The sequence below is a fragment of the Podarcis tiliguerta genome (genome assembly GCF_965153285.1).
Source record: "Podarcis tiliguerta genome assembly, chromosome: 1".
NCBI classification, from domain to species: Eukaryota; Metazoa; Chordata; class Lepidosauria; order Squamata; family Lacertidae; genus Podarcis; species Podarcis tiliguerta.
The window spans coordinates 130,290,102-130,310,321 of record NC_139534.1 but is presented as its reverse complement, the minus strand read 5'-3'; the positions used below and the strand labels follow the sequence as shown (position 1 = coordinate 130,310,321).

The 20,220-nt window shown below is 45.9% G+C and overlaps 1 protein-coding gene across 6 annotated transcripts in view; it reads right to left on the bottom strand.

Annotated features, from left to right (window-relative positions):
* The window catches only part of LOC310674347 (maestro heat-like repeat-containing protein family member 2B), a 90,293-nt gene that overhangs the window by 13,020 nt on the left and 57,053 nt on the right, over positions 1 to 20,220 (bottom strand). For all 6 annotated transcript variants that reach the window (XR_014509543.1, XR_014509544.1, XR_014509545.1 and 3 more), the window contains 9 exons: positions 19,527 to 19,636; positions 18,514 to 18,666; positions 16,571 to 16,725; positions 16,260 to 16,422; positions 13,563 to 13,753; positions 13,002 to 13,139; positions 12,197 to 12,308; positions 10,648 to 10,794; positions 2,111 to 2,284 (listed from right to left, as the gene is read on the bottom strand). Coding sequence is in view for 3 of the 6 variants with exons in the window: in XM_083433501.1 (XP_083289627.1) it covers positions 2,111 to 2,284; positions 10,648 to 10,794; positions 12,197 to 12,308; positions 13,002 to 13,139; positions 13,563 to 13,753; positions 16,260 to 16,422; positions 16,571 to 16,725; positions 18,514 to 18,666; positions 19,527 to 19,636 (1,343 nt within the window). In the remaining 3 variants the exon portion in view is untranslated. The remainder of the gene's footprint in view (positions 1 to 2,110; positions 2,285 to 10,647; positions 10,795 to 12,196; positions 12,309 to 13,001; positions 13,140 to 13,562; positions 13,754 to 16,259; positions 16,423 to 16,570; positions 16,726 to 18,513; positions 18,667 to 19,526; positions 19,637 to 20,220) is intronic.

The window sequence follows — 20,220 nt, the reverse complement described above, 5'->3', positions numbered from 1 at the left end:
GACATGAGTTGGACACGACTAAACAACAACAACAACAAACAAAGCAATTTACAAAACGACGAAACAATAAAATCAAGACAAAAATAAACTGCTGAAACAGGTTAAAAATTCATGCCAGCTTTTTAAGCATCTGGGGGAAAGGTAAAGGTAAAGGTACCCCTGACTGTTAGGTCCAGTTGCAGATGACGCTGGGATTGCGCGCTCATCTCGCTCTATAGGCCGAGGGAGCCGCCGTTTGTCTGCAGACAGCTTCTGGGTCATGTGGCCAGCATGACTAAGCCGCTTCTGGCGAACCAGAGCAGCTCACAGAAACGCCGTTTACCTTCCCGCCGGAGCGGTACCTATTTATCTACTTGCACTGGTGTGCTTTCGAACTGCTAGGTGGGCAGGAGCAGGGACCGAGCAACGGGAGCTCACCCTGTCGCGGGGATTTGAACCGCCGACCTTCTGATCGGCAAGTCCTAGGCTCTGTGGTTTAACCCACAGCGCCACCCGCATCCAAGCATCTGGGTAGGCTTGTCTAAATAATAATGTTTTTAGCAGCCAGGCACCAAAAAGTGTACCTATAAGAATATAAGGGCAGGGGATACGTACTGGGGAGGAAATGCATACAAAAATGTGCATATTGGAGAAATGTACATTAAACCACTGGTGAATTTTCATGCTTGTGAACAAAAATTGCAAACTGTACTGAAGATGCCTACTTTATATCAAGAGGCGGGGAGTTCCAAAGTGTGGGTGCTAAACTATCGAGTTCTTACAAATGTGGAATAGGTGTTACGTGTCACCTGTATCAGTGCTAATTTTTCCAATCAAAGTGGTTGAGTAGGCAACTAGGGGGTAACCCTAGCAAACTGGCAACCATATCTTAGTAGGAAGAATGTGAAACTCTTAATCTGAATGTGATGGTTTGGGAGACAGGATCCTCAACCTCTTAATTCCAGTAGCTTGCAGAAAATTAGCTATCCGTGGTATAGTGGGACAGTTTGGGAAAGAAAGACAAAAATCCTCCAGAGACCTTCGTATTTCTGAAATAAACTTTTTGACGGTTCAAAGCACTTTTAAAAAGTTCTCAGTAATCTTTACGACAACCTTGTAAAGCAGTCCAGTGTTATTCTTTCCCCTATATTGCAGATGGTGGGAGAGAGGCGGGTGAGAGACTGGTTTGCTATAGTGGTGGCCAAACTCAGCCCTCCAGATGTTTTGGGACTACAACTCCCATCATCACTAGCTAACAGAACCAGCGGCCAGGGATGATGGGAATTATGGTCCCAAAACATCTGGAGGGCTGAGTTTGGCCACCACGGGCTTAAGAGCATTGAGTGAATTTGCTCACATGCTTAAAGGTAAAGGACCCCTGGCCAGTTAAGTCCAGTCAAAGGTGATTATGGGGTTGCCGCACTCATCTTGCTTTCAGGCCAAGGGAGCCGGCGTTTGTCCACAGTCAGCTTTCCGAGTCATGTGGTTAGCAGGACTAAACCGCTTCTGGTGCAATGGGACACCGTGACGGAAACCAGAGCACACGGAAACTCCGTTTACCTTCCCGCCACAATGGTACCTGTTTATCTACTTGCACTGGTGTGCTTTTAAACTGCTAGGTTGGCAGGAGCTGGTGCAGAGCAACAGGAGCTCATCCCGTTGTGGGGATCCGAACCGCCAACCTTCTGATTGGCACGCCCAAGAGGCTCCGTGGTTTAGACCACAGCGCCAATCGCGTCCCTTAACTACCTCCCAAGACCAATCCACAGCTTCCTGGAGGGTCCATTGCGCAACATCACTGCAGAGCATCCATTCCCTCTAGCAGAGATGAGCTGGCAGCAAGGAATGGCAAAGGCTGTAGCTCATTGGCAGAACATCTGCTTCGCAAGCAAAAGGTCCTAGGTTCATTCCCCATTGGTGTCTCCAGGCAGGGCTAGGAGAGCCTTTTGGCTTGAAAGCCCCGGAGAGTCGCTGCCAGTCAGTGCAGACGACACTGAAGTAGATGGAACCATAGTCTGACTCATAATTACAAGGCAGTTTCCTATGTTCATCATGGGAAGGTAACTTGAAACACAAAGCCAGATCTCAGGGAAATTTGAAGGGTGGAGTTGGGGTTCTTTCACTGGCTTACATCACTCAGGTAGGTGGTGGTCTTCGTAGAGATGTCTTTGAACATGAAGCCCACATCCTGCCTCTTTAGGTGAGGAAAGACCAGGGCAAGGGCTCTGAGACCCTCCAGCACCACATTTGCGTCGTACAACGTTCCCAGGAAAATAGCCACAATGGTCCTCTTCTGCTGTTTCACCTGGAAGGGAGGAAGAAGAAGAAGAGGAGTTTGGATTTGATATCCTGCTTTATCACTCCCCTTCAGGAGTCTCAAAGCGGCTAGCATTCTCCTTTCCCTTCCTCCCCCACAACAAACACTCTGCGAGGTGAGTGGGGCTAAGAGACTTCAGAGAAGTGTGACTGGCCCAAGGTCACCCAGCAGCTGCATGTGGAGGAGCGGGGAAGCGAACCCAGTTCACCAGATTACGAGACTACCACTCTTAACCACTACACTACACTGGCTCTCATTTTGTGTTCTCCTTTCCCTTCCTTCCCCCCAACAAACACTCTGTGAGGTGAGTGGGGCTGAGAGACTTCAAGGAAGTGTGACTGGCCCAAGGTCACCCAGCAGCTGCATGTGGAGGAGCGAAGACGCGAACCCGGTTCCCCAGATTACGAGACTACTGCTCTTAGCCACTACACCACACGGGCTCCCATGATGAGCGCCCATGATATGGGAGATGGGCAAGAGTCCTTTTTCTAAATATTCATTTTATCTTCATGACGGATGATATACAGAACAAAAACGGGGGTGGGGGGGTGGGACTATAAAATCCATAATCCATTATGTGAAATAATTTACGAGGCCAAATTAAATATATCGACCAGCAAGCACACAGATACACTTTAGCATTTATTCTTAGTAAATACGCCTGGGGGAAAAATGAAGTCTAATTAAGTCTAAGTCAATACATATGTGGCTTCTCCAATAACCTCAACTGCCTCTTGGCTTAGTTTAGAGTGGCTGTGATTTTGCCTGCAGTACAGTGGTACCTCGGGTTACAGACGCTTCAGGTTTCAGACGCTTCAGGTTACGTACGCTTCAGGTTACAGAGTCTGCTAACCCAGAAATAGTACCTTGGGTTAAGAACTTTGCTTCAGGATGAGAACAGAATCCGTGTGGCGGCGGCAGCGGGAGGCCCCATTAGCTAAAGTGGTGCTTCAGGTTGAGAACAGTTTCAGGTTAAGAACAGACCTCCGGAACGAATTAAGTTCTTAATGCGAGGTACCACTGTATTGAATAAAATTATCCCACTGCTCTAATGAATCATTTGGTCCTTCCATAAAGAGTTTGAAATGCAGGGCGGGGTTCCTCATTGTCAGCTGAAGCCCTCAGCAAGGACTTCCATTTGCACAATGGGACTCCCCCCCCTTCTTCCCACATGCACCTCCCAAATTGGCTTGGGGGGTGTCTGGAGAAACCCCAGTAGAGTGCTTGGAGTAGGGGGAGACCATGTGGTGGGCCAGACTATATTTTTTTGGGGGGGGGGAATGTGTTAGGATATTTCCGTTCCACTTTAAAAGGGAGCAGGATGTTTGTGTCACAGCCTGCGCATTTCCTGTTTCACAGGATGTTTCTGTTGTGTCTTTGTTTTTGTTTTTAAATAATATTTATTGAGATTTTCCAACAACATAAAACAAAACATATCCACAAAAAACAGAGGGGGAAAAAAGAGCAGAAAAAGAAAAAAAAAAGGAGAAAAGAAAAGCAAAAAACAAAAAACCCTCTTCCCCATCCCCCAACACAAAAATCCCAAAAAAAACAAAACACAAAAATACCCCACACAACACAAAGTCTCACATTCCCTTTTTTCCTTTAACTTGTTTCCATGACTTCCTCCCACCTCCCTCTTTATATTCCTGATTTTAATCTAATCGGCAAATTCCCTCCAACTTTTGATACTTTTTCCCTTAGTTACCTTTACCTCTTTTTAGAAAAAAAATAATAATAATAGAAAAAGAGAATTTATCTTAAAACTTCTAATCTTAAATTCTATAATTATATACCCTTATATCTTAGTTTTTCATTTTCCTTATCTTACTCCTGGAACCAATTAACTTCCTTCCGTCATCCCCTCAAAATACTTATTAAAACCATATTTTGTCAAATTTTACTTAATGATCTCCAATTTTTCCCCCCATCTCATCCCCCCGGTATCGGGTGCTGCCAATCCTTTTTACAAATTTTTAGAGTCTTTCCAATCCATCAATTCAGTCCATCAGCCAGGTTGCCTGGTGTCCGAGGCCTTTAAATCATCTTTCTGGCCTGTCTGGAGAGTCTTTTTCGAGCTTAAAATTATGTCCCAAACCGCATTCCCCTCAAGATCTCCTTTAACCTTTGTGAACAAGCTTGCCCGAACTCTGTAGTTCCTCTTGTAGACCAAAGAATTGTCCAAAGTTTGCTCCACACTCTCTTTAAGGTTGCTAAAGTTCACTTCTTCAAACTTTCTCAGAGTGCCAATTTCCAAAATATATGCCCTCCTAAAAGACAAAATCCAGCAACTGGAGGAACGTGTAGCTACGCTCCAAAGAATTAGAGAGCTGGAGCTCTTCTTGGAAACAACAGAGCACACCGTCTCCACCAAGGAGGAGACAGGGGACTCCCCTGAGAAGGAGGCTAGTTCACCAACACAGGAGCCCGATATGTGGAGAAACGTGACTCAAAGAAGTAGGAGGCCCAGGGTTCGCTCTGATTGTCTAGAAATACACAATCGCTTTGAGGTCCTCTCCCCTAGCATGGAAGACGAAGAGCAGACTCCATTTGAGGATCTCTCCCTCATTACAGTCGATCACTTATATGAAGATGAGCAGCAAAGTCAGTCCTCAGGGAATGTGCAGGCGACCTTGGAACGGACCGCTCACGGAAGAACCCTGACCAAACCTAAGAGAAGGCGTGTAGTGGTGATAGGGGATTCCCTACTGAGGGGAACAGAAGCAGTGATCTGTGGGCCTGACAAGATGTCTCGGGAAGTGTGCTGTCTCCCCGGGGCTAAGATCCAAGATGTAACTGAACGACTGCAAGGAATCATAAAACCCACTGACAAATACCCCTTCCTCTTGGTTCATGTGGGAACCAATGACACTGCAAGCAATAGCCTCCAGAAGATCAAAAGAGACTACGAGGCTCTGGGCAGGAAATTGAAGCAATTAAATGCACAAATCGTCATCTCATCTGTCCTCCCAGTTGAACGACGTGGCCCAGGGAGAGAGAGGAAAATAGTGGAAGTAAACAGCTGGCTTCGCAAATGGTGTAAACAGGAACGGTTTGGATTCTTAGATCACGGACTGCAGTTTCTTGAGGATGGACTTCTGGCAAGCGATGGGCTGCACCTCACAACGGTTGGGAGGAATGTTTTTGCCAAAAAACTCAGAAACCTCATCAGGAGGGCTTTAAACTGACTAATGTGGGGGAGGGAGACAGTGCTCCTGAAGGAAGGAGTCTATTAATTGATGAAGATGATCATCCAAATGTCATAGACCAAATGGAGCAAACAGCAAGCAGACCTAGTGGTGGGAGGAAAAAATCCTTAAATAAGAGACACGGGGGAATGACTAATGGACTTCAATGTCTGTACACTAATGCACAAAGCATGGGAAATAAACAAGATGAGCTTGAGCTCTTGGTACAGCAAACTAAATATGACATAATAGGCATCACTGAAACCTGGTGGGATAAGTCCCACGATTGGAATGTAAAAATGGAGGGATACAATCTATTTCAGAGAAACAGACCAGACAAGAAAGGAGGAGGAGTGGCGTTATATGTCAGGGATGTGTATACCTGTGAAGAGATCCAAGATTTAGAACCTCAAAGCCAAAGTGAGAGCATTTGGGTCAAAATTAAGGGAGAGAAGAATAATAGTGACCTCATTGTGGGAGTTTACTATAGATCCCCAAGCCAAACGGAGGACATAGATGATGCCTTCCTGGAACAGATGGCCAAGCATGCAAAAGGAAGGGAGATAGTAGTAATGGGGGACTTCAATTACCCAGATATTTGTTGGATGTCAAACTCAGCCAAGAGCATAAGGTCAAACAGATTCCTCACTGGCCTTGCAGACAACTTCATTGTCCAGAAAGTGGGAGAAGCAACAAGAGGAACAGCCATTTTAGATCTGGTCCTAACCAATGTCGATGACCTGGTTAATGGGGTAGAAGTGGAAGGATCATTAGGCGCAAGTGATCATGCTCTTCTGAAGTTTACTATACAACGGAAAGGAGCAGCCAAGCATACTAGGACTCAATTTCTTGACTTTAAGAAAGCCGACTTCATAAAACTTAGGGAAGTGCTGGGTGAGATCCCATGGACAGTAATACTAAAAGGAAAGGGAGTTCATGATGGCTGGGAGTTTGTTAAGGGGGAGATAGTAAAAGCACAACTTCAGGCAATACCAATGAGACGGAAACATGGAAGGTGCCTAAAGAAGCCAGGGTGGCTATCTAAAGAACTTTTAACTGAGTTAAGATTAAAAAAGGATGTGTACAAAAAATGGAAAAGGGGGGAAACCACCAAAGAGGAATTCAAACAAATAGCCAGCACGTGTAGACACAAAGTCAGAAAAGCTAAAGCACAGAATGAACTCAGGCTTGCTAGAGAGGTTAAAAGCAACAAAAAAGGCTTCTATGGGTATGTTCGTAGCAAAAGGAAGAACAAAGAAACAGTGGGGTCACTCAGAGGAGAAGATGGTGAAATGCAAACAGGGGACACAGAAAGGGCAGAACTCCTCAATGCCTTCTTTGCCTCAGTCTTCTCCGATAAAGAAAACAATGCCCGACCTGAAGAATTTGGAGGAAATGATTCAGCAGAGGAAACACAGCCCAGAATAACTAAGGAGATAGTACAAGAATACTTGGCTAGTTTAGATGTATTCAAGTCTCCAGGGCCAGATGAACTGCATCCAAGAGTATTAAAAGAACTGGCAGATGTGGTCTCAGAACCACTGGCAGTCATCTTTGAGAATTCCTGGAGAACAGGCGAAGTCCCGGCAGACTGGAGGAGGGCAAATGTTGTCCCTATTTTCAAAAAGGGGAAAAGAGAGGACCCAAATAATTACCGTCCAGTCAGTCTGACATCAATACCAGGGAAGATTCTGGAGCAGATCATTAAGCAAACAATCTGTGAGCACCTAGAAAGGAATGCTGTGATCACCAATAGTCAGCATGGATTTCTGAAAAATAAGTCATGTCAGACTAACCTGATCTCATTTTTTGACAGAATTACAAGCCTGGTAGATGAAGGGAACGCAGTGGATGTAGTCTACCTTGATTTCAGCAAGGCATTTGACAAGGTGCCCCATGATATTCTTGTAAAGAAGCTGGTAAAATGCGGTCTTGACTATGCTACCACTCAGTGGATTTGTAACTGGCTGACTGACCGGACCCAAAGGGTGCTCATCAATGGTTCCTCTTCATCCTGGAGAAGAGTGACTAGTGGGGTGCCACAGGGTTCTGTCTTGGGCCCGGTCTTATTCAACATCTTTATCAACGACTTGGATGATGGACTCAAGGGCATCCTGATCAAATTTGCAGATGACACCAAACTGGGAGGGGTGGCTAACACCCCAGAAGACAGGATCACACTTCAAAATGACCTTGACAGATTAGAGAACTGGGCCAAAACAAACAAGATGAATTTTAACAGGGAGAAATGTAAAGTATTGCACTTGGGCAAAAAAAATGAGAGGCACAAATACAAGATGGGTGGCACCTGGCTTGAGAGCAGTACATGTGAAAAGGATCTAGGAGTCTTGGTTGACCACAAACTTAACATGAGCCAACAGTGTGACGCGGCAGCTAAAAAAGCCAATGCAATTCTGGGCTGCATCAATAGGAGTATAGCATCTAGATCAAGGGAAGTTATAGTGCCACTGTATTCTGCTCTGGTCAGACCTCACCTGGAGTACTGTGTCCAGTTCTGGGCACCACAGTTCAAGAAGGACACTGACAAACTAGAACGTGTACAGAGGAGGGCAACCAAAATGGTCAAAGGCCTGGAAACAATGCCTTATGAGGATCGGCTAAGGGAGCTGGGCATGTTTAGCCTGGAGAAGAGGAGGTTAAGGGGTGATATGATAGCCATGTTCAAATATATAAAAGGATGTCACATAGAGGAGGGAGAAAGGTTGTTTTCTGCTGCTCCAGAGAAGCGGACACGGAGCAATGGATCCAAACTACAAGAAAGAAGATTCCACCTAAACATTAGGAAGAACTTCCTGACAGTAAGAGCTGTTCGACAGTGGAATTTGCTGCCAAGGAGTGTGGTGGAGTCTCCTTCTTTGGAGGTCTTTAAGCAGAGGCTTGACAACCATATGTCAGGAGTGCTCTGATGGTGTTTCCTGCTTGGCAGGGGGTTGGACTCGATGACCCTTGTGGTCTCTTCCAACTCTATGATTCTATGATTCTATATCTTATCAAACCTGTATCTCTTAGTCCATACATGGCACTCCTTTTCCAGATCTGTCCTTTAAACTCTTTACTCTCATAGTCCATTTTTTGTCCATCAACTTGAGGCTCTATAACTGTATTTTCCACCAGAGATTCCTCTTGTAAAGACGGAACCTGTTCTGTTTGATCCATATTCTTGTCAGTTGTCCTTCCTTGTTGGTTTAATTCCAGTCCTTGGGCCGAGTTTAATAGTTTTTTCCCTTCTTGGGCCAGGCTGTGAACATTTTCCTTCAAATCAGAGATGCCAAATTCCAAAATAGACAGTTTTTTTTTAAATTGCTCAAACAGAGCTGCTATTCTTCCCTCCATGTTCCCAAGTCTGTTCTTTCAATGTTATCTTACTGTCAAGGTCAGATGCTTATTTGGTCTGTAAAGTTGCAGCCTGTGTGAAAGTTTCTATCCAAAAGTGTAACATTTGTAGCAATCCAACATGAGTTTCTGTAACTTTCCACAGCCACCTGATTACAGTTTCCTTTAGTTATTTTTCATCCACCTTTCAAAAACAATTGTCATTTAACTCCTTTTTTCCTTTCCCAAACAGTAAGCAAAAGATTCAGTTCTCTCTTAATCCTTTTCTTCTTAATAATTCTTAGTAATTTATTTCTTGTTATAAAGATTCTTTTTCTTGTTTTGGCCGCCCGGTCCCGGGCTCGAAATGGTTAAAAATAAGTTCAAAGTACCCTGCTCTGCAGGACTATAAACTGTTAAAGCAATCTCCCCCTCTTCCCTGCTTCCGAGGGGGGGTTTAAAGGGCTTAGGTGACAGATTTATTTCCTTGTGAAGTACTTTTTAGAGGCTCCAGTTCTCACGCTTTTGCCTTGATCTTTCTACAAAGTGGAAGGTGGGCTTCCTGTTTTAACCTTCCATCTAATGCCGAATTTCAGTAATTTGTAATCCAATTTCCGTTTACTTACGAGAGTTTCTTTGGTCCAAATGTCCACAGGAAAAGTTAGCGCTTCCTGACAGCAGCTGTGCGGCTTCACTCCCCGAAAACAGCAATCGATCCAAAGTGCCGCGCCACTCACCCCACGTCGCTCCGGAGCCCGTAACCGGGTCTCCCCGCGAGTAAGGGAGGCGCTACTGGCACCAGCCGGATCCCAAGTCCACGGTCTTCCTCCGACCGTGGTTTTTAGCGGGTCTCCGCCTCGCCGTAGGCGGTCAGACCCTTCTTTTCAGAGAGCAATCTCCTCCGAGACAAAGGAGGTCTGCCATTGCCAGGCGCGCCAACCCGGAAGCCCGTTTCTGTTGTGTCTTTGCTTTCGTTTCTCTCTCTGCCGGAACTCTGAAGCAGGCAGTCATGTTTTTCTTTGTTCTGATCAACGCTGAATAAACTTGTAAATCATGCTCTCCTGGGTGCATCTTTCGCTGTGCATTATCTGCTGATAAGAGTGTGCATCAGCTCTGGAATGTGGGAAGCTATTTCTGGAGCTCGTGTCGCTAATTGCTGATACTGCGTGTCTACGGGAGATCGATGGACGTCCGGAGACGACGTGGAGTCATGATGGACTTTGTCTCCCTGGCAGTATCCCAACAGAATGAACAAATTCCTATGCCCCACAAATAACCCAGAGATGCATTTTAAATAAAATGACACATTCTACTCATGTCAAAACACACCAATTCCCGGACTGTTCGTGGGCTGGATTGAGAAGGCAATTGGGCCACATCTGGCCCCCAGGCCTTAGTTTGCCTATCCCTCGTCTAGTACAACCCCTTGCAATGCAGAAATATGTTCCACATGGGGCTTGAACCTGCAACTTTGGTGAAATCAGCACCACAATCTAACCAAGGGAACTATCCAGCTTGCACAGATAGAACGATCAGAAGACCAGGATGTTGAATTCCACAAAACACACAGCAAAACGAAAAGCAAACCGATAGCCCCCTTCTACGGGCACATTTAAAAAAGCCATAGGATGTTAATCAGCCAAATGCCTAGCTAAAGAGGAACATTTTCACCTGGCGTCTTCGTTGCCTATCTTTAGGCGCCAGGGGAAAGCATTCCACGAGCAGGAAGCCACTGCAGAAAAGGCCCTGTCTCATGTTGCCACCCTCAGCTGATGCCTTTGACACACGGGCGTCCTGCAATAATGCCACCTTTAAAAAGCAATGCCTCACCTTGTCTGCAGCCACGAGGAGAACATTTGCCAGGCCCTTGATTGCCATCTGGCGGGTGCCCAGGTGCTGGTCTCCTGCCCTCTTCATCAGGAGGGGAAGAATGGATTTCAGACGCACCCTTTCTCCTAGCATGGGGTCCCGAATCGCCTGCAAATAAACAGACAATTTCATTTAGTTATTTACGTTATTTCATAGAATCATAGAATGATAGAATCATAGAATCATAGAGTTGGAAGAGACCACAAGGGCCATCGAGTCCAACCCCCTGCCAAGCAGGAAACACCATCAGAGCACTCCTGACATATGGTTGTCAAGCCTCTGCTTAAAGACCTCCAAAGAAGGAGACTCCGCCACACTCCTTGGCAGCAAATTCCACTGTCAAACAGCTCTTACTGTCAGGAAGTTCTTCCTAATGTTTAGGTGGAATCTTCTTTCTTGTAGTTTGGATCCATTGCTCCGTGTCTGCTTCTCTGGAGCAGCAGAAAACAACCTTTCTCCCTCCTCTTACTGTCAGGAAGTTCTTCCTAATGTTTAGGTGGAATCTTCTTTCTTTCATTGCATTTATATACCTATTATTATTATTATTATTATATATATACATACAGTGGTACCTTGGGTTACAGATGCTTCAGGTTACAGTCGCTCCAGGTTACAGACTTGGATAATCCAGAAATAGTACCTCGGGTTAAGAACTTTGCTTCAGGATGAGAACAGAAATTGCGCAGTGGCGGCAGCAGTGGGAAGCCTGATTAGCTAAAGTGGTACCTCAGGTTAAGAACGGTTTCAGGTTAAGAATGGACCACAAGAACAAATTAAGTTCTTAATCTGAGATACCAGTGTGTGTGTGTGTGTGTGTGTGTGTAAATAATTTTAACATATCATCAATCAATATATCCATTTACATTTCCCCCCCTTTTTATCCCCCCCCCCAAGGACTTCCCTCAGCTCCCCTCTCTGGTTTCTTTGCACATATTGTTCTCTGCATATTTTAAAATTGTAAATATCATTGCCTTATCTATCATATATTCAACTAATAAATTTGTGGATGTTTATTCAAAAGCTGCCAAGGAGTCCAAATCATTTTGTTGTCTTTTTAGATAATTTGTAAAAAGTTCCCATTCTTCGTTGAAGTCACAATTGTCCTTGTCATGCAGTTTATTTGTCAACTTGGCCAATTCCGCATAGTTTTCCTTGCCACTGTTCTTTCGTTGGGATTTCCTCATTCTCAGAGAGATATACTTTCGATTATGGAAGTCCTTTCAATTCCTCTTGCCAAACCAGAAATGTTCATTGCGATTGTTTTCTCTCTGCTACTGCCCTACGCAATGACAACACAGAGCCATTCCTGGAAACAGTGGAGCACATCCAGTGCTAGTCCTACTCAGAGTAGAACCCCTGAAATTCATGGGAATTGCAAACTTAAGTTCATTAATTTCAATGGGTCTACAGTGATTAGGACTAGCACTGGACACAAGCCAGAGCCCTCCATTCTTATGCTCAAATACCACGGCACCTTTTGAAAGCAACACCTGAGATGCTCAGGTCTTACCTCTGAAAAGAAGGCGGTTCCTGTCAGCCGAAGCTTTTCGGACTCTGAAGTCATCCAGGGGAGGGCGTTCTCAATGATCTTGTGGTCCAAAAGTCTATTCTGAAACAGATGTCTATACGAGAAAAGGAACATTAGAAGATGCTCACCTCCACAGCTGTGTGGGCGAGTGAGGGAGTCTGAATTGGGGTCATTCAAAATACGAGCTCCCCTAGTTCAGAGCAGCTTCATTCAAATACGATACGATAATCTTTATTGTCATTGTCCCATACAGAACAACGAAATTGAAAATCTACACCAGACATTCAGAAACCAACAAGCCTGCTATCCCAGCTATCCCAGCCTGGTTAGCCCCCTAAAAACTCCAATACCCCATAATTAAATACAATATACTCCCATAGATACTACCTTAAAAGGTAAAGGGACCCCTGACCATTAGGTCCAGTCGTGGCCGACTCTGGGATTGCGGCGCTCATCTCGCTTTATTGGCCGAGGGAGCCAGCGTACAGCTTCCGGGTCATGTGGCCAGCATGACTAAGCCGCTTCTGGCGAACCAGAGCAGCGCACGGAAACACTGTTTACCTTCCCGCCGGAGTGGTACTTATTTATTTTGAACTGCTAGGTTGGCAGGAGCAGGGACCGAGCAACGGGAGCTCACCCCATCGCGGTTTCCGTGCGCTGCTCTGGTTCGCCAGAACTGTACACCGGCTCCCTTGGCCTATAAAGCGAGATGAGCGCTACAACACCAGAGTCGGCCACGACTGGACCTAATGGTCAGGGTTCCCTTTACCTTTATCTTTACCCTCACCTGGCCAGCAGAGAGGCCCCCTCCTGGTGGGTTCTAGGATCACCAAGTGAAGTCCAGATGTTCACCTCTCCAAACTCTGCCAGTGAGGGATCAGTGGTAAGCTTCAACACGAGAGCCTTCAGACTTGCCACAGAAAGTCTGTGGAGCAAAAGGGCACAGAAAGGGCATCTGAATCGGAAGAAGGTCAAAGTCGGATGCTTGAAGCAGAACAGACCAATACAAACTGAAAATGGTCTGCCACCTCTGGTCCTAAACGCACTGAGCCAGCTATAGACTATCTGATTCAGCATATTCAGTCAATTTTGTATCCACTCTTGTCTAGAAAGAATTCTGTCGCTCTTCCACCTTATAACTATAAGAACTCTCACTGCCATATTGCATACGAAGAAAGATCTTTAAATTTTTAAGGAATATCTGAATCAGCAATGCCTAACAGATATGCCTCTGGCTTCCTAATAAATGAGATTCTTAACATTTTTTATAATTCAAAGCCCAGACCCAAGATCTATATGTTTCCAGAGGAGGCCCATGCGAAAAGAGGTGGGCAAATGGGAGACTGACCTGCAAGGGTTCCCTTCAGACAAATGCTGCTCTCTCAGAAACAGCCTCCGGCGACCCTCATAAAAGGGCATCCTCTTCTCCAGGGTTTTGCTGACCTGCTTTAGGAGAGTGCAGAACAGCTCTGGAAACAGTTCCTGGATGCCCTCTTCGGTGTGTAGCACAGACAGGACCTCGTAGATGGCGCAAGTGGCCTGAACAGAGAAACAGCAAGAGAATGAAAGGACACCTGGGTGTGTGAGAGGACGTCTTCCAGTAAAAGGGCCGTCATAGAACTGAATCATGGAATTGTAGGGTCAGAAGGAGTTCCAGTGGTCAGATTGAGGTTGAAACCTGACAAGACAGAAGTACTGTTTTTGGGGGACAGGAGACGGGCGGGTGTGGAGGACTTTCTGGTCCTGAATGGGGCAGGTACGCAGACTGGGAGTCATACTGGACTCACAGCTGTCCATGGAGGCGCAGGTCAATTCTGTGTCCAGGGCGGCTGTCTACCAGCTGCATCTGGTATGCAGGATGAGACCCTCCCTGCCCGCAGACTGTCTCGCCAGAGTGGTGCATGCTCTGGTTATCTCCCGCTTGGACTACTGCAATGCGCTCTACGTGGGGCTACCTTTGAAGGTGACCCAGAAACTACAACTAATCCAGAATGCGGCAGCTAGACTGGTAACTGGGAGCGGCCGCTGAGACCACATAACACCAGTCTTGAAAGACCTACACTGGCTCCCAGTAGGTTTCCGAGCACAATTCAAAGTGTTGGTGCTGACCTTTAAAACCCTAAACGGCTTCGGCCCAGTATACCTGAAGGAGCGTCTCCACATCCATTGTTCTGCCTGGACACTGAGATCCAGTGCCTAAGGCCTTCTGGTGGTTCCCTCACTGTGAGAAGCCGAGTTACAGAGGGCCTTCTCGGTAGTGGCACCCTCCCTGTGGAAGGCTCTCCCACCAGATGTCAAAGAGAAAAATAACTACCAAACTTTTAGAAGACATCTGAAGGCAGCCCTGTGTAGGGAAGCTTTTAATGTTTAATAGATTATTGTATTTTAGTGTTTTGTTGGAAGCCGCCCAGAGTGGCTGGAGAAACCCAGCCAGATGAACGGGGTATAAATAAAATAACAACAACAATAACAACATCTAGTATCAAGCGGCAGAGGAAACAACCCCATAGCAGGTTGCCAGGAACAGATAAGACAAGGAAAAGTCCTTACCATCTGCTTTTTATTCAATATTTACAGAGAGAGGCTTGGAACTCAGCCTCTTGGAGTAATGGCGTTGCCCTGAGTGACTCTCCACCCCCTTTTCCTCCCACTTCCTCATTCATCATCATCTCTGAAATATACTCAGAGTCGCAAAGTGATTTCATGCTCTTTATTCAGCTCATAGTGGTGAGGAGGAATGAATGAATGTCCCCTCAAAGTATCTGCTTTATATACATTATTTACACAATGGGCTGCACATGATTGGCTAATTCTGGAATTCTACTGTAAGCAAATCAGGTTGTGGATTCACTTATATCTGGAGCATGATTGGTTGGTTCCTGCCAACCAATCATACTGCTGCATTGTTCTAGGACCAATCAGACTGCTGCATTCTGAATCCTATTGTTCTAGGACCAATCAGACTGCTGCAATTTTGATCCTATTGTTCTAGGACTAATCAGACTGCTGCAGTTTGGATCCTATTCAACTCAGTACATAACAATCTCTATGGGTGGTGCTGAGGGCCCTTTGCTTCTGAGCTCTTTGCTCTCCTACTTTCAAGGCTCACCGGGTTCTGGGAGGGTCGGGTCTGGAATGCTTTCTAAGGACACTGTGTCCATCAGCTGTTGTCCTCCTGGTGGTTCCTCTTCCTCATCTCCCTTTATTTCCCAGCTCTCCCCCCCCTCATCTGCCTCTGAGCTGTGAACCTCCCTCAAACCCCTGTTGTAATTCTGAACTGTCGTCTTCTTCTCTGGAAGGGTCAGGCCGGGGAGGCGGTCTCCACCATTCCTCCTTGCCCAGTCCCTGACATCTAGTCCAAATTCTTGCAATGCAGTAATCACAGCTAAATAATTGCTGGCAGGCAGCTATCCAGCCTCTGCTGAAAAACCTCTGATGAAGGAGAGTCCACTTTCAAGACTACCTGGTTTTCTGTGTGCTGTATGGAAAAGCACATGAATGTGACCTTGGAAGGGTTTGTAAGTAAAGCATTTTTAACTTACCAAATGTGTGGTCTCTTTCTATGCTAGGAGAGAAGAGAGGGACTTCGGAAACAACTTAGGAGGGAAATTTTTTTGCTGGAGTTCTCTCACCAAAGAGTACTTGCCCCAAACCTGGATCTTAGAATCACAGAACTGTAGAGTTGGAAGGGACCCTGAGGATCATCTAGTCCAACCCCCTGTAATGCAGGAACATGCAGCTGGTCCATACAGGGATCGAACCTGCAACCTTGGTGTTATCAGCACCATGGTCTAACCAACTGAGCTATCCAGGCTCATCATCATCTTAGGCATCCTGGAATTCTCTTTTTCATATATACCTATATTTCCCTCTTCAACCAAGAACAAAAAACCCCCATCAGATTTCTGGTGCGTGTGAGGCTACCCCAGTAATCAGGCTCTCCTGATGCTCTTATGTTTTTCAGTCTACATTAAGCGAGCTGAAATCTCTCCTCTCTAAGAATCCCTCCCTGTTTCTCAACTGCTCCTCACTTCTTTTCGCTCACCTTGAGAGGTCCTTCATCTGCAAATTCCATGCTCTCATCGCTGCCTGAGGAGAAAGGGGCTTCCAGACATGAAGGCTCTGCCACCCTGGCCGCTAACTTGCATAAAATCAGTAAGGCCTGGGAAGGGTCTTTGCCTAGGGACCTCCAGAGTTCACCTGTTTCACTGCAATGCAACAACACATAAGTTGAAGAGGATTTGCTTTCCCACAAGCACCGCTCACTTAAACCCAGTGGGTCCAATTTGTGGGCTGAAATGCAGATGCAGTCTCCCCCCAAATGTACAAAAGCCTCAGCTTAATGCTGGCATGCACCTGTCCATCGGGAGGCGGCGGCAGAATAGGCTCTCGATCACGGTGTCCAGGTGGAAATGGGAGACAGCAGCCACAGCTTCCACAAGGACCTGCCGCAGATCTTCCTGTTTGATGGTGGGCAAGTGGCTGTAGAAAATGTCCAGGATCTCTGAAACCTGACAGGAGCAATTCAGGTGCATGCATTACTATCAGCATTCCCACTCATATGAGTCAATTGCATTCTAGAAATTCCAAATACCTTCTTAGAAATTTAACGCTACTCTGCTTTATCTGAACAAAGGAGCATAAGAATCTGCTTTGTCCTGAGCCAGGCCACTAGGCCTGCTGGCTCTCTATCATACAATGGCTCTCCAGGGTTTCAGAGAGAGGCATTTCTCCAGCCCTATATTTCTATACTCTTATACAGCCCAAGGGAGTGGGTTGGTCCAAGGAATGTGCACACCACGAATAGATTAACATTGCAATCTTATTTGGGGGAAAGGCTGTAGCTCAATGGAAGAGTATCTGCTTTGTTTTTGAAGAAGTAAAACCAAGTTCAGCCGTACCTTGGTTGCCTAACGCCTTGGAACTCATCCATTTTGGCTCCCGAACGATCAAAAACTGGAAGTGAGTGTTTTTGAACGATTTTTGGAAGACAAACATCTGGCGTGGCTTCCATGGCTTCCAGTTGGCTGCAGGAGCCACGCTTTGGTTTCTGAATGTTTTCGAAGTCGAACAGATTCCGTTTGGAAACCAAGGTACGACTGTACTTCATTCAGGACCCAGTGGGGCTCTGCTGTGCTATGCTGGCTAGGTCAAAATTTAATTTCGGTTTATGTTCATGCTCGAAAACAAGGGTGAGGGGATCACATGGGGATCACATGCACCCCCAAGCCTCTCTACCTGGCCCCCAGGGTTCTCTTTGGCCACACCCCCTTCTACACGGCCACCCCCCTCCCTGGATCTGCTCTGTGTCCTCTGCAAGAGCTTTTACCTGGCTGGATCTTTTGGAGTGATGGGTATGTGTCAGAAGAGCATCCTTTTGCATGGGCAGAATGTGCGAAGGTGAGAGTAGCATCCATCACTCAGCCAACTTGCCCATCCAGCCCCACCCACAACTGGCATGTGCCCCCCCCCAGGACTGTGAAACACAATCCCTGCCTCTGCTCAAAACCTAAAGCTAAGTTTCCACACCAGCCAAAGCCTGCTCCAACAATCAACTGTAGATTGGTGCCTTTGGAGACTTGTCCGACACATGTCAAACAAAGCTTATGAAAGCCCCCCTGAAGGAATGGGTTTGCCAAACCCCAAACTGACTGTGCAGGCAGTTTGAAACTGCACCAAAATCCCCATTTTTCCTTAGCTAAAATCCATTAACTTGAGCTCTGAGTCAATGTATAAACAAAAACCCGGCTGAGCTTGAAGCTCTCTCCCTTATCAGTCCGTGGCAGCAATGAGTGACCTTGCCAAGTTCCAGTAGAGCAGGGATGATGTGTCTGTGCCTTATCTTATGTGCTGACCACAAAAGACACACAGACCTAATCTGGGAACAGTGCCAGAGCGTGTTCTCAGAGATGAAGACCTCTTCCTCCAAGGTAAGAGTAGGAAGAGGAAGATCCTTTTATGGTCAGAAGTACAGGAAGGAATTCCCTTTTATGGTTAAGAATACCAGAGCAAGAACATATGTGATGTCAACCTGCGTACATAGGCTGACGTGGTTGGATTTATATGGGAAGGAGGGAGAGGGTGCCTGGAGGATATATATACTGCATGAAACTTGTCGTTTCTTTGGACTTGCTGTGGACTTGATCACACAAGTGCCTTCTGCTATCCAGAGAGCAGAATAAACTCCTTCTTGGAATCAACCTTGGTGTCATTTGACTTCCTTCCTCCTGTCCCGGAGCAACGCAGACCCAGTCGGTGAACTCCAATAAGGCTACACCCCCATTGTTGCAAGTGGTCACCTGCGCTCCCATAGCGTCTCCGGAGTCCCAAAGGATGGTTAGCAGCCAGCGGCCAGCAGAAATGGCGCACATTTCATTTCCGGACACCAGGTCTTCCAGGATGACCTCGATGAAATCCAGGGCTTGATCTGGTGGGAAATGCACGCTGACCACCTGTGAAAACGCCAGGATTGTGAATCTATGATCACAATAACAATTGCACTGAAATGCAACTGCAGTTCATTCTGACCCTTGAGGGGGAAATCGTCAAAGAAATGGAAGTGGCATGTCCTCCCTTGAAGGTGGTGGGTTTTAAAACAGAGCTTGGATGGAAATCTGTTGCGGATTCTTCATCTCTGATTCCTGCATTTCTCAGGGTTGGAAATAATAATAATAATAATAATAATAATAATAATAATAATAATAATAATATTTTATACCCCGCCCTCCCCAGCCAAGACCAGGTTCAGGGTGGCTAACACCAGGTATAAAACCAATTGATTGAAATACAACTTAAAAACTAGATTAAAATACAACATTAAAACATTAAATTGCAGCCTCAATTTCAGTAGAAACTCAAATCAAAAACTTTTTGGGGGGATGAAAACGTCAAGTCTTCACCAAGGCTAACTATCCAAACTGGTCCTACATGGGCCAGAAAAAAGCCAGGGAAGTCCCCAAATAGGAGTTCCATCACAGAAGGAGAAAGGAAAAAAGGAAAGAAGGGGAGGGGATCAAGTTGATTCCAAGCCAAAGGCCGGGCGGAACAACTCTGTCTTACAGGCCCTGCGGAAAGAAATCAGATCCCGCAGAGCCCTGGTCTCATGAGACAGAGCATTCCACCAGGCTGGAGCCAGTGTTGAAAAGGCCCTTGCTCTGGTTGAGGCTAATCTGACTTCCTTAGGGCCCAGGACCTCTAGGGTGTTGCTATTTATGGACCTTAAGATGGCCCTTGGGGTCCCCTCCAACTCTGTAGTTCTGTGATTTAATGAAATCTGGTCCTCAGATGTTACCCAAATGATTGGGAAATTCACCTTGGCCATTCTGCATGAAGCTTCGTATAGAGCGCTGGGGACCTCTGCCTTCAGGTCATGACAGGCAGCCAGCATTTCTTCTTCCTCCTCTGCTGTGACTTTTGACTGAGCTGGGAAAGAAAAGGCAAGAAGGGAGTGTTAGGATATAGTTCCGTTCCACCTTCAAAGGAACAGGCATGACTGTTGTGTGTCACATGCCTGTTTACTTCCAGCACAGTCTGCTGGGAACTTCCGTTTGTATATTGCTTTTGCTATACTGCTGTGTGCTTGGACACGAAGGGAAGCAGACATGTTTTTCCTTTGTTCCTGAACTACGGTATGCTGAATAAATGCCCGTAAATAATGCTTACACATGTCTCTGTCCGCCACTTCCGTTGTGGGAAGTTACTCACAATTTAAAGTACTCATTTTTACATCTTTAAGATATCAATGACTTCCCTTCTTCTCTTTCCATGGTTCGTTTTACATATCATAAATCCCTGCGTATTTTACAGAAACTATACCATTCAGTATTCCATTATTGCATCCATCAAAACCTATTTACACTGTTGAATTTATCTTAATGCTGCCAACGTTTTTAGCTGTACACAGTTATTTCCCATATTTTCAATAAACGTTTTCCAATCTTCTCTAAATGTATGTTCTTCTTGTTCTTTTATTCTTCTTGTGCTTTTATATGTTAAGTCTGCAAGCT